This window comes from Helicoverpa armigera, chromosome 26 (assembly GCF_030705265.1).
Source record: "Helicoverpa armigera isolate CAAS_96S chromosome 26, ASM3070526v1, whole genome shotgun sequence".
Lineage (NCBI taxonomy): Eukaryota > Metazoa > Arthropoda > Insecta > Lepidoptera > Noctuidae > Helicoverpa > Helicoverpa armigera.
In genome coordinates this window covers 6,380,321-6,395,355 of record NC_087145.1, presented here as the reverse complement: position 1 = coordinate 6,395,355, position 15,035 = coordinate 6,380,321, and the positions used below count along the sequence as shown (strand labels likewise).

The window sequence follows — 15,035 nt, the reverse complement described above, 5'->3', positions numbered from 1 at the left end:
TCCTTTGAACATCCTTGGCAGCCGTTACGGGTAGTCAGAAGTCAGAAAGACCTACAACTATTCTTACCAAGGGGTATCGGGATGCCCTGGTTACTGGGCTGAGGAGGTCAGTTTGGCAATCGCTCCATGTAAAATGCTGGTAGCTGTATCCAAGTAGACTGGAAGCTGACCCCAAAATAGTTAGGAAAAGGCTAGGCAGATGATAAATTAAGTGCCGTAAATGAACGTCTATTCTTTTAAACCTGTATGTGTGATACCTAATTACAAGTCAATCAAGATATTAATCATATGACAAGACAAATATATGAACAAGGTCATTTCTCAATACTTAGTGAATTATTACAGAATAGTGACGTGAAATGAAAGCCTATCTATCGAAAACCGGTATAAATACCGGTTATTTCAACTATCTAGTACCGATTTTGCAACTGAAGTCTAGTTAAATTAGGTCGTAATATTATTTAGTTATTATTATTTTGTTGTGTAGATAACAATGTTAGTTTTAATTGATTTTGAAAGTTTGTGTTAACAAAAGTCGTGGATATTGTGAAGCAAGTTTTGAACTGAAATGGCTGTCGATTTCTTAATGGTTTCAGTTTTAAAAATCGTAAAAACATTGTGTGTTATGATTTGGAAATAAACAGATATAAATCCAAAAAAATAGTTTTTTTAACTATTTGAATTAATTTCAAAAATACGTCCATCATCTTTACATTAAGTATTATCTCTCAATCCTTACTGAATTCTAAACTTCAATGATACTTAAAAAACTAAGCTAAACTTACAAAATATCACCAATTAAAATACCAACAGTTTACAAATGTACAACAAAAGTCGGCTAAAACAATCAACATTTTCGTGAATAACATGTGAACGGGTCAGGGTGTCGCAACTAGTATATCAACGGACGATGAGTTGTGCAAAATACTTTGTATATAAATATGGAACGTTAAAATTTGGCTAAACGTGAGAAAACATTGAGAAACTTTAGAAGCTAATATGGCTGTGATGATTATGCTTTTTGGAAGATTTTTAAGTAACATTTAACTGGAGTGGGCTTAAGAAACTGTTCATCTTGCTAGTTTTTCGGTTTAGTATAGCGAAAGGTTGCAAATTAATACACAAGGATAAATGACGGACCTTATCTATAAAATTTTGTATGTAAGAATTTAGTGTTAACCTGTATTTATAAAGCATCGGGACTTACAAGAAATGTGTAAAAATAAAAACATTATTTGTGTTAACCTGCGATTGGTAATATCGGTATCTACATAATATAGATATCATGAATTAGGTGTACAATCGTTATCCAAAGATTAAAATAACAAATTTTCGTCGTAATTCAAAACGGGTCTATACAAAATTGACCGATTCGTGACTAGATCCTTATATTCTTCACAGATTTACTCTGTTTTCAAGCCCCGTATCGCTTGCAAACTTGTAAGCTGATCTATAGGTACTCTGCTAAGCTAAGGAATTCAGGCTAATTGCCATTGAGACGGGCACCCATTACTTAAATGGTAGGAAACCATAAAAGCTAACCAGTCTGTCTATTTTTTAAGCTACGTTTCTGAGGCCGACAAATTGCTTAACAAAAAACTAAGTTTTTTGTTTCGTTATATCCTCTTAAAATAAAGATTATTGACTGGGATTTTTTAAGTTTTGTCTAAATGTTTTTCCAATTACTTTGGATTTCATCAAAATCATTTAATAAAATCAGGGTGAAAACCAGCACAGCAAAATTAGCAAAATCAGCATTTTGAAAATCTCAATACGCCCACCCCTTACCACTTCCTATGTGTTATTGCTGGGAAGAAGTTTCGCAACAAACTCCCCAGCAACACATGTTTGGTTTGAACGACCATTTTCAAAGCTGTCGGATTATAAATCGAAATATTTGTGAAAATTTCAATCACAATAAACACATTTTGACCTCGCTCAATTATTTATGAAAGCTTCAAGAAAATAATTAAAAAACGCATATACCACTTGTTTTTGCACCACAGCGGTGCAACTGCAAGTGCGTTGACTCGAGCCCTCCTCACCCACTGACACACATTCTCTCTCTCTCACACTCACATAAAACGCCATTGTCATCTCGCTCCCTCGGGCAAGTTTTTACTCGACACTTTTCCCGCCATTAGCCATAAAGTTGAGGACTCATTTCGAAGCGCTAAGCTACTTAGGAAGCGGTAGTGTAGTATAAAATGGTGGAGTTATCATATCTATGAGTATTTTCCCTTAAATAACTATTGTTTTTAATGTATTTAGTCCGATAATCCTTTATCTATACCTATATTACATAGATATAAAAAGAAAGTTGCAATGGCGGAGTTGCCATATTTTCCAGTAAATATGTATTAAATTTATAGTATTTAGTACGATAATCTATATTTCTATATACAAAATAAAGTCGTGTTAGTTACTCTACATAATAATATAACTCAAGAATGGGTGAATCGTTTTAGCAGAAAGTTACAGCAAAGGTTGCTTAGACCCGAGAGAAGGACATACGATATTTTTTGTCAGCAGGCTACTGGAAGCAGTTATCTCGGGACGTGGGTGAAACAGCGGGCGTTAGCTAGTTTTCAATGAAAAGCTTTTACTCAACCGTTAAAAAACTGTTTTCGACGCAATTTTTTTTTTCAGACATTCGAATTTCAAAACTCCGATCTGTCGTAATACAAATTCAAACTTTGACAGTTCTATATTAGAAAAAATAAAGATGGTGGATTTAAGTTGCATTGAAATACATATTTTTAAGTAACCAAAACATAAAGTTACATTATTTCATATAATTTTAAGTAAGTAATAAGCTAGTAACTGGCATTTCGAAAGCAGATAAAAACAAGAAACATCGTACTTTCTTTTGGGCAAGTAAAAGTGAAATGTACTGAAATAAGAAAATTACGACCAAAGAGATGAACTGTTTTATCGATAACATCAGTGACGTAAACTTTTGTCGACTCGTTTGTATAACAACATTTAAAAAACTAATATTTCATGCAGTTTTGCATACTTTCGCTTATTTTCAGGTAAAATATATGTAACTACAAAAAATAATTGCGCAAAAAGTTTGTATGCCTCACGCAGATGAATGAAAGAACGAGTGAAACATTACATTCCCAAGTTTACAAAATTCCCATCACTACGTATTTCGAATTAAGAACTTCATGTACAATTTTCAAATCATCAGCTGTTCAAGTTTAAACTTTATTACCTTGAAATAAGGTCCTCTGATACACATTAGGTATGTGCCAATCAACTTTTTAGAAAGGAGAGCGTGCGAAATAATTAATGTTTTGACAGTTCTATGCGTAATTAGTTCTTTTGTAGAGTACACCTGTTCTCACAAGTTTACACTACTACGTGATGTTTGTGATAGGAATTTAGCCCCTATTTTGAGAGCAGTAAGTGTTAAATTGGCTTGTGCTTTTTGGTAATTGGTGTATTGTCAAAAAATGATTGCCGAGAGCAAATTGAAGTGCGGAAGTATGTTGAAATGGGGAAATGGCATTTTGTTTGAGTTAGAAGATTTTTGCTTGTTCTTATTTTTACTGTAAAGTTATGTAAGTGACTAATGAAGCCTGGGTATAGGTTTTAGTCAATTTGTCGGCTATTAAGTTGTTATGTAAAATTTTGGGGAAATTCCGATGAATATTTTTGGTTTACTAGAAGCAAAGTAGACGTGCCTTTAGAAACACGGAGGAACTCGTTATGACTTGAAAGGTCACCAATCCACAGACCGACCGCGTTAAACAGCTTAACCTTATGATCGATCGTCAGAAGATCCATCGTAACACTTAATCTCGACTTCCTCAATTTTTACTTGCATCCATCTTGCATCATAAGAATTCAATCAATTTTTTACCAACCCATTTCTATATATTTTTTTGCCTTGCAACACTTGTGGAGAGTGACCTCTTTAACCAAAGACTATTGTCTATAGTCAAGAGATAACCTCCCGATATTGTTAATAGTGTTGTTTTTCTTCAATATCCGATCACCGTGGTAACCGATCAACAATCGATGAACTTGGGAACGACAATACATATGTTATGTAGAAAGTATAACTGTTGATAGTTTTCACACTTAACTGTTCAATATTACAATTAAGTGTTTTCATCAACCTATTTACCCGGGCAACCCAATGCCTCTAAGTAAGACTGGTTGTTAGACGTTCTGCCTTCTGACTGCCGGTAACGACTGCCAATAATACATAACTAACAATAAAAATAAATAACAAACAAAAAAACACTACCAAGTTCCCATTACATCTTATTACCGTAACATGTCCCCATTCAAAATGACCCATATCACCAAGCTGACCAGCCATTCCCCCACTCAATACCCCACGTACTGGGTCATTCCTCCACTGACCCGCATTCCCCCAGTGACCTGCAAATAGTCCTGCTTTATATTCACGAGGCGTACTTCCTGACATCCTGATAGACTGTGTCAGTGAAAACGTGTGCAATAGGAATGTGCGTAAGGTTCTTTCTAACATCTACATTAGTACAATGACATTTTTTTTGTGTTTGTTTGTGCATTAGAGCTTCGAAATTGCTGAACTGATGTGACAAATTCTTTCACTACTACACCCTTCCCGAGAAACATAGGCTATATAATATTATCCCGGTACGGGTAGTAGTTCTCACGGGGCGAGAAAGAAATCTAAACTCGAACTCAAAAAATACATATTTCTAACTCGTCTTCAGTTAACAGACCTCGGTTACACACATTTAAGTAATACAAAACCATGTTCAAAACTATATCATCATCAGATAAATTTAAAAGCTCATCACCCATCTCAAATCATCTCGGAAAATCTTACCTCTAAGGAATTGGTTAAAACTATCCATGTCTAATCTACAAGACATACCATAGACAACATAACATCTGAACGCATCTACTAATTGTGAGAAAAACAGCGCGTAACAGTTCTTTTTAGAGTTCCGTATACAAAAGGTAAAATGGGACCCTATTACTATGGTTTTTCTGTACGTCTATGCATCTAACTGTCACTAGGCTGTATCTAATCGTTTTAGTTAGACAGTTGACATTTTTACAGATGGGTCATGTATTTTTATTGCCGCTATAACAACAAGTACTGAAAACTAGAATTAAATAAGTACTTTAGGGGAATCCCATACACAAAACTTGTCTCTTTTTATAGAAAATGGTACGGAACCTTTCGTGTGCGAGTTCGAGTCACTCTTTGGTGGTTTTTTTTTGTTAAATTGCGAAGAGTTGGGTTACCCGCAGGCTTTGTCAGTGGTTTTGTGCAATGTTGATGTTTTTTCCCAAAGGGCGGTTGCGATGTGCACTTTCGTAAGTGAAATTCTTATGCAAAATACTTAGTCATAGTATTTGATAATAAAATATTTTTTGCTGAAGATAAGCCTGCATCAATGAGCGCAGTAGTTGGCAATTGTCTGATATAATGATATTTATTGCTATATGAGAGTTAAGGAATAGTGAGTGCACCTGTGTCTGCGCAAATAAATGCTTGTGCACTATAATATGTCCTGAGTAGTTGACTGATCTCCTTGCATGAGAACAACCGCCGTAGCCGATAATCGGCTAGGAGGACATCATTTATTGCTACATTGACGAAACATTGTTTTTTGTATTAGCATGCCCATGTTTTCAGTTTTCTTAATGTTTTTTGAGAGATTAACTAGTATCTCCCTTATTAATCAAGATAACCTGTAAATAGCAAAAAAGTATTTTAAAGATACAGATGAAGATATTATAACGTTATGTGTACCTATATTATTTTAAAATGCTTCTTGGTCGATAAAAATTGCTTTAGTGCATTTGATTACGTTGTTTACATGAAGATATATAATAAATTCAATTTTCTACGTTAATTGACTTCATAATTTACTCATTTTGAAATAAAAACTCGTCGTAATGATGATTTATAACCTGTCGGATGTCAACACATTTACACTCGACGAATTAATAACGTTATTCTGAGTGGTTATTAAAATTATAGCTACACTTTCTTCAAGAAGTTTTTTAGCTTTTCATCATATTTCTTTATTTTAATTTCCTAAAATTGATTTATGTGCAGAGTGTTTCTTGACGACAAAAAGTTTGGTAACAACTTAGTTTATGTGTAATAGAATATAATTGCTGAAATATAAGTGGAAAGCCATCTGAAACGATACATGTATAACTACTCTTCAAAGTGTAGGCAAATGGTTTCATATCCATGATATTATTATGTCTTTCACCAACTTCCCAAAAAGAGGAGATTCTTTTTCTCCCAAATCACTACTACAAAATACCGTATTAAAACACACTTGCAATACACATTTTTTTACGTTCAAACAATTCACGAGTTCGGCCTTGCTATACTTAGTCACTTTCTACAATACATCTAGGTTATCGTAACAAATCGTTATGAAACCGAGCCAAGCCGGATTATGGAACTAGTGCATTTTGTGCTTATTATCTGCTGTTGCTTAAGCGACAATAGCGATCATTTTGTTTTGGGAATCTTTGGTGGTTAAAAGAAAATTGTGGAGAGTATTGGTGGTCAATTTTTATTTTATATTTACGTCACAATTTATTCAATTTAAACTTTCAGTTATTTTTATGTATTCTGAACTAGGTCTAGAAAGATGGTAGTAAATTGACCTGTAGCTACTTAAGTTTGTTGGTTTTAATACCTACGCTAATCTCAGGAATTAATGGTCGGACTTGCAAAAATATTTCTTTGTTAAATACCCCATTTATTTGAGCGCGTGAAGTGTTTAATTCTACATATATTTATTGCTTCTCGGACGTCTCAATTACTATTTTGTGTAATTATTGTATAGTATGTAATTCTAATGATAACATTTTTTTTTGTTACAGAAATAAATCAAGATGAACAAATAGAATCTTCCAGAATAAAACGAGAAGGCGTCCCCGAAAACCGGGGTGAGTTTTCGTCCTTAATTTATACAACATTTCTGTAAAAATAACTGTGCTTGAATGATTTCTTTGAATGCTAAGTAAATAAAATCTCTTAAAGTATTGAAATTACAACTATAATATTGCAATTCTATTTTCTATTTTATATTTTCTTCTCTTAACCTTTTTCAACTATTTTAACCTTAAATATGTTGTGTACATTTTGTTGAGGTTTATGATGTTATTTTTTTTCTACATTATTATTTATATTGAGTATAATTTTATTATTTAAATATGTATGAAGAAAATAGCTGTTTCATGTCATTTGATAATATACATATACAAAAAAATTGAAACATCATAAGCCTCAATCTAAAAAACAGCTGTACAAAATTAGTGCTAACTGTATGCAAATTGTTTTCTATTAGCATCTTTATTTCTATTCTATTTAAATTGCATTATTAATTGTATGTTTTTTCTTTCTCTTTCAAATCTAATCCTGTGGGTCGTGGATCAACTCAAACGGACTTTGTAAAATAAACCGCACCTCCGACACTATCCCACATGACGCTGACTATGACTCTTGACCGCAGACTTAACCGTCCTCCTCGTTAACCAGAAGAGGAACGACTATAACACGAAGGTCGGGAGGTACCACAGTGTCAAACCACTCATCGGCTTACTGACATCGACAGCGAGGACGTTCATCCAAGATGGTGTCACCACGGAGTACGCCACCCAGATCCTGGGCACCACCTTAGATAACGGCCGCATATACGCACAGCTACTGACGAAGTCTTCACTCGTACTTTATAATAAGCCAACCAATGTAGAAGACCCGGTTATTGTTAAACCGACTCGGGCTCATTCCGCTTTCGATGGCGAGTGGAACGTCAAGCAAGATTTAGGCTTCATTGACCCTGAGAAGTTTGTACTCAAAAACACTGACTATCTAGCACCTAGCAGTAAAATGGAAATAGTATATGCTAGCAAACCAGCACAAGAAAGTTTTAAATTCTGGAATCCCACTGCTCCTGAAAGTCAGGCTGATAATCAAATATATGAAGAGCCTGTAGGACGCAGAGTGCAACCTGTAAAAGAAATACCGCGTTACGTTCAAAATGAAGTCCTAAATTACCTTGACGGTCCAACCATTGAGAACGATAAAAAGTTTGAATTTGTAGTAGAGCCATCCGTTGTTGAAAATGTAAATACATTCAGACAAAGTAAGGCATACGAACCGATCCCAGAACCAATTAAAGAAGAACCGCGTCCAAAACCGGACGTTTTAGACGAAGCAAACGTAGTTAAGGTTAAACCAAATTACGATTTACCGACGTTCACGATTAAGAACGAATTCTCGCCGATATTTTATTATATAGATAATGTCGAGTCTCGTCGTCCTCAGCAGCAGGCGGCGCAGCAAACGAAATTACCTAAAAAGTTGTTTGGGCAAAAAAGTGAACCCAGACCTAAGAAAACATTCACTTACGCTGGCTTCGCTGATTTCACGACTGTCGTAGGTGACACCGTCATTATATTTAGTCCTAACACCGAAACAAGTCGACCCCAAAATCCTGACGAAGTTAATGTTTTCCCATCCGCTAACCGAATTGACAAACTCTCTACCAAAATCACTTTCCTTGCCGCTGACATTCCCGTAGCTTCATCTACTTTCAAGGCTCATGAGGCACCAGCTACAACTAGAATTACTGGCCCAGCTGTTGTTGATGAGAACAGGTCCGAGAAGGCTCTCTTTAATGACGAGGAAAGTCTTAAAAAGGTTCTGTATGAAGTTGATGATAAGGTACCAGACTCTATAAGCGTTCAATATAACAATGGCTTTGATTTGAATGTGGATGTCATTCAACCATCTGAACCGCCTGTAACTACAACAGAAAGTACTCGTGTTACAGAAGATTTAGGCGTCATACCTATCAACGATTACAATTCACAAGCTACTGAACCACTAGTAACATTGTCCCCATCCTCAACTATACTTGAAGCGCCCACAGAGTCGCCAGTTACTGAAAGCGATATGACTGAATTGTTCACGAATTCAGAGGAAGAATCTGAAAACACAGCTGCTGAAGTGACTGAAAAACCAGAAGAAGAAGAGGAGGAAGAAGAAGAAGTGACCACTGAAATGCCGCAAGAATTTATGACTACCACAGAAAGTGGACACAGTGAAGAATCCTCTGAGGAATTTGAAACGACGACTGAGTCCAAATTTACAGTACCTGACATGGATGAATTCACGCAAGAAGATTCTCACGAGGACACAAACGAAGACACTCAAGAAGTAGTTTGTACTGAAGGCCTGGAAACACAGTCAACCATGACTACAGCTTACAAAACGTTGACATATCTGACAACTTATTTCATCCCACTAGAAAGTACTGAAACAACTACGTCTATCAAATCAGACGTTGTTGTTGAAAGTAACATTGGCTATCTAACAAATGTTGTATGTAGAACCAACCTTAACATTGAACCTACTGCCGTAGTAAATGTTGAAGTTAATTACTCCTCTGAGACTAAACTAAAGGTTCCAGAACCAATACCTGAAGAACCTGATAGGCCACCCGTGGAACCAGAAATTATAACTGAAGCTCCTAAAACTACACCGCAACAACAAGAAGAAGTACAGACTACATTGACCACTGTTCACGAAGAACACAGTACAACTGTTGAGGAAAATCAACAAGTAGAAACTGAGGAGACTGTTGAAGAGAAAGAACCAACAACCACAACTACCACTACTACCACTGAAAGAACGACAACAACTCAAGGTCACGTAGAAGTATCAGTTAGCACTGAACAAACAACTACTACTACAGAAAAAGCAACTACCCAACAACAAGAAGAAGATATTGAAAATGAAATTGATGTAATTTACAAGACACTTTACACAACATACACATACTTTACTACATTCTTTGGTGACCAAACTTCAAGTGTTGCTAGTCATAAATCAGTTGTTACAAACATTATTACATCGACAATCGATCTTTCTAAAATGGATCCATCACTATTAGGAGCGTTCAATGAAGATGAGATTGCACCAACCAGTGTGGGTATTGGCAGACCGACAGAAACATTTGCGATAAACAGTATCATCGATCTTGTTAAGAATAAAGATGTCATCGAGTCAGTCGAAGTAGATGATATTTATAGTTCTCAAACACCCACACCGTCATTAGGCGACGATGTTGTTGCAAGCATTAAGCCCGATGCAGTAAAGACTTATTACACAACTTATACATTCTTTACAACGATTTATGTTGGCACTGACGCTAATGTATGCAGCCGAAATGAAGTTTATACAAATTACGTTGGACCTGATGAATTGATTCCCACCAAAGCTAATCCATTAAACATGGAGAATACTAGAGCTCAATTTGACTTCAGAAACTGCAAACAAGTTAAAATGGCGAGGCCACCTACAGAGGAAGAAACCTCGTCTATGGAAACCAGTGTTAGTATGGAGGAAGATAAGAACCAATCTTCTGGAGAAACCAAATCCGAAGCTACGCCAGATCCAAGTCCAATCGAAGTTGATATGTTGTTCAGTGTAGAATCAAATCCTTTAGAATCCGAAAATTCTTTCGTGACTGATGTGAAATCATCGTCATCAAAAGGAGAAAGGAAGTTCCTTGATAGTAACAACATAATATTGGATGATCAGATCAGCTCGGAAAGTAACATAGAGGAAATTTTGCCTTCACCCACACTACTATTGCAAACAAGTTACACTACCTTTACATATTTCACTACAATGTATATTGGAAAAGACTCCAGCAAAGTAAAGAGTCGCCTAGAGACTATAACAAATGTTGTTACTGAAACAATAATGCCTAACAAGGAACCTGAAGAAGAAAGTAATCTACCAATCACATATTACACAACATTTACTTATTGGACAACTCTCTACAAAGATAAGTCTACAACGATCACAAGTCGAGAGGAAATAGTTTCTAATGTTATTACGCCTGTTGCTCAATCCGTGGCTACTATAAGCCCTATTGACACAACACCCATTGATGTCGAGCCCGTACTGCCTCCTAAAGAACTAGAAGTAGAATTAAAACCTTCTGCAGTATCAGATAATCTTGAACCAGATGATGGCAAAGCTACTTTCTACACAACATACACATATTTCACTACTTTCTATGCAGGCAACACATCTCAAATCAGAAGTAGTCTGGAAACTGTAACAAATATTATTGACAACACCAAGCTAGTTGAAGACAATCAGTTAGGCAGAAAAGTACCTGTAGGTGCTGCTGACCAAAACTTAATACAAGATAATGGTGAGAAGCCACACATAGCTCCGACTTTAGTTAAAGAAGAAATAATACCTACAAAACTTCCTGATGCTTCTTCAGCGCCACCAACAGTACTTCTAGGCACTTATATTGATAACTTGTTTGCTGAAGTTAAACCTGAAGACAAACCATCTACCGCAGCTCCTGAAGGAGAGAAAAAGATACTGTTCTCTCAAGTGGCTGTTATATCTGGGGACTCCACTGTTGTAACAAGTGATAACAAATCATTAAACGTTGAAACGACTACAGCTGGAAATGTATCTTCCACTACAGAAAGTAACATAATCAGTCCTACTCCTGAAGTAATCGAGAGCTCAGTCGCGGAACCCGACCCTACTACTGAATCCACAAATGAATCGGAAGAAGAAGAAGAAGATGATAGTACAAATACGAGGAAAAAATCACGTCTTACATTCACTCCGAAAAAACCATCAACTACACCTGTAATTATACCATTTGCTTCACGTAATCGACCGACATTTATTCCAAAACGTGTGCCATTGTCTAGTGGAGCTACAACCATAACTCGTGCAGACTTTACCCCACCTGTTATAACTGCTACTCCAAGTTTGAAATCTGTGAAAACGTCAGGATATAGTGGAGGTAGAAAACAGTCCGCTTACCCTGGCTCTGCAAACGCTGGAAAGAGATTCCCGGGACGTAGTAGTGCCAATAACCCATCAGCTAATGTACCATCAGCATCAAGATCAGGAGGATTTGGAGGAAGGGGAAGCATTCAACCTACTTCAAGAAGAACTGGTTTCAGATCAAGTTCAGCCAGATCGAACAGCTTAGATTATATAAGCAGATCAGCTGTGCCAAGAATCAGACCAACTGCTTCTTCAAGGCTTCCACCTGGCAGAAGCATAAGACCAACTGCATCAATAACATTCCCTCCTGACCAAAACGATGAAACCTTTGCGACACAACAAGAAGAAAATGCAACAGAAGCTTTAGAAGAGATTACTGAATCACCAGTAAGAACTACAAACAACCCTCTTCTAAGGTTTAGAAGACCACCCGTACCTAGACAACCTGGTACTGCTATTACTCCAAGGTCAACTACAGCGTCTTCAAGACGAGCTGTTACCCCTCGCGGTAGACTAACCACAACAACAAGGAGAACCACAACCAGAACTACCGCCAGTCCTTTATTATCGTTACGTAGACAGAGACCAAACGCATTATTCCCGAGAAGGAATTTGTTCAGACAACCCGAACCTGAACCTGAAGAAGAAATCAAGGAAGACGAACAGAAGGTAGAAGACAGCGAAGAATTATTAGAAGAAGAAGAATTTGAGGAAGATAATGATTATGACTCATCAGACAGAAAGGAACGTCAAGTGGCACAACCACCGTCCACTGCTGCTCCTAAGAGAAACATAGTACAAATACGGCCATTTGCTTTCAGAAGACGTACAAAACGTCAAGTTGATTACGGCAGTAGAAAGTATAACAACTTCCGAAGACCAGGCACTGCTAAGACTACAACTACTCGACGCCCTGAACCTGAAACCGAGGAACCAACTACTCAAAAAGTAAGGCCCGGTAACAGGTATAGCGGGCGCACATCTAGCACTAGAACTACTACTGCTGCAGCTCCTAAATCTGGTGCACGACAACCATTCATTATCCGCGGAGAAACCAGAACTACTACGACGGCAGCAACACCAGCATATAGAAGAGGAAAGTCGTCATCGCGACCCTCGTCAAGGACAACGACATCATCTTCAAGGCCAAAACCACCGAAACCTCCGAAGGCTCCCAGACTGACGAAGCCCTCATCAGGGTCTAGAACTAGTACCTCTCGTAGCTCTGGAAGTTCAAGATCGCGAACACGTACTACCACTAGCAGAGCTTCAAGCAGGCAAAGGAGTTCTTTCGAAAACATCAGCGGCGAACGCTTCAACGCTAAAAATATTCTAAACGATGGAAAGATCACCATTACTCATCAAATACCTACTGAAGTGACAGTGCCTATTGTGAACGGAAAAATTACTGAGTACAAAAACTTGCTATCAGCAACACCTAGTCTAGAAACATTACTACTAAACCAAGTATCTACTTCAGTCGGACCTTTGGGTAATCAACAGCTTGTCCTTGCTGCAGAGTCTACCGAGCTGGCTGATAATGGAGCCACTAAAATAATAAGATATGTTCTACACGAAACTCCTACAACAACCGTTATCTTTACTCCTACAACCATTCGGGGTCGCAAAACTTCATTCTCACATATTCTTCCTAGCACGGTTTATAACGTAGAACCTGTTACACAGACTATTGCACCAGAGATAAATTCCAATGTTCCTTTAGCTAATCTACTGCTCTCACAACTGTTGTTAGGCAACCAGCAACAAGCGATCAACCCATTCCTTGCTCTGCAAGGTCAGGGCTTGTTACCGCAGCAGCCCCAAACTCCAGTTACTGAATACAAAACACGTACAACAACCTATGTGACAACTGTAACTGATGCTAGGGAAACCGTATTGCCTATTACGTTTAGAGGTCAAGCTATATTAACAACCATAGTCGACCCCACAACTAACGTTATTACTGCCACTGAATTCGTTACTGATACAGTAGTCACTACTCCCACCGCACTAGCTCAGGCTCCACAGTTAAATTCTCTATTACTGCCACTTCTTCTTCAGCAACAACAACAGCAGCAACCGTCTCTTAACCTCCAAACAGCCAATCCCTTACTAGGTTTAGGTCAAGGTGATCTTTCTGCTTTAGGTGGTTTAAACAATTTCAACAATCTTAATTTGTCACCAAATCTGAACCAACAAAACAATTTGAATAACGACATCTTCAGTAATAGTCCCAAACCGAATATTCTCTCTGATCTTAATAGCAACGAGGACTTTTCTGAAGATGCAGAAGATAACGAGGAAGACCTTCCACCGCCACCACCAGCATCTCCTTCTCGTAGGAGATCTCGCCCTAAGCCTGCCCCGGCCGCTATTCCTAGCCCCCCAAAACATACCAGTGTAGTGACTTTATACGTGTCAGGTAGACATCCTGGTGAATTCAGCACAGTCCTGTCAACAGTTGTGTCAGATGACACACAGACAGTCAGGAAACGTGAAGCCATATATTACGATAACGTCCAAGTACTGCCATCTTTACTGCCAACGATTAGTGAACTTACCGGCTCTTATTCAGATAGTGGTATAGTTTCTGATACAGATAAATACTTTAACAATGTTTCTGTGGAGAATCAGGTTGAAACGCAAAGTCTTGAGAGTATAGTAGGAGAAGTAAGCAAGCACATAAGGTATGACGCGTCACCAACGTATGTCGTGACATTAGCAAGCCCATCTGCCACTAGAGACCTAAGGCAAAGTTCAATTGATGACGTCTCGTGAAAGATACAAACGGTTAGGTGTATAGTAATGGTTTAGTTATTTATTTCGATTGTATCATAGTAAGTTAACTATGGAATAGTGCCTTATAGATTTAGTTTAGTTTTAAGGACGAAATACTCTTTTGTACTTGACTAGATATTAACATGTTATTCTAAGTTCACCAAAAATGTTATTTCCTATGTTACCATAATCGATGTGTTGGGGAAAAATTGTTGGGTAACGATTACTCACTGCCTAAGAATAAGCCTAGATTATGACTATCATAATTATCTTTTAATACTCGTTCTTCCTTCGCTTACGACTGTACATTGCAAATACGACTTAAAATTAAAACAATAAATATTTTGAAAATTTAATTGGTTTTCTATTCAATAAATCCTTACTCAAGCTACAATTGTAAAACAAAATTTTAAGAAGAATTAGAAAACATGAA

At 37.2% G+C, this 15,035-nt stretch overlaps 1 protein-coding gene across 1 annotated transcript in view; it reads left to right on the top strand.

Moving 5' to 3' along the window:
- The window catches only part of LOC110372666 (uncharacterized), a 96,420-nt gene that overhangs the window by 65,393 nt on the left and 15,992 nt on the right, over positions 1-15,035 (top strand). Inside the window, exons 2-3 of the mRNA XM_064041884.1 lie at positions 6,868-6,933; positions 7,500-14,598. Coding sequence (XP_063897954.1) covers positions 6,868-6,933; positions 7,500-14,598 — 7,165 coding nt within the window. The remainder of the gene's footprint in view (positions 1-6,867; positions 6,934-7,499; positions 14,599-15,035) is intronic.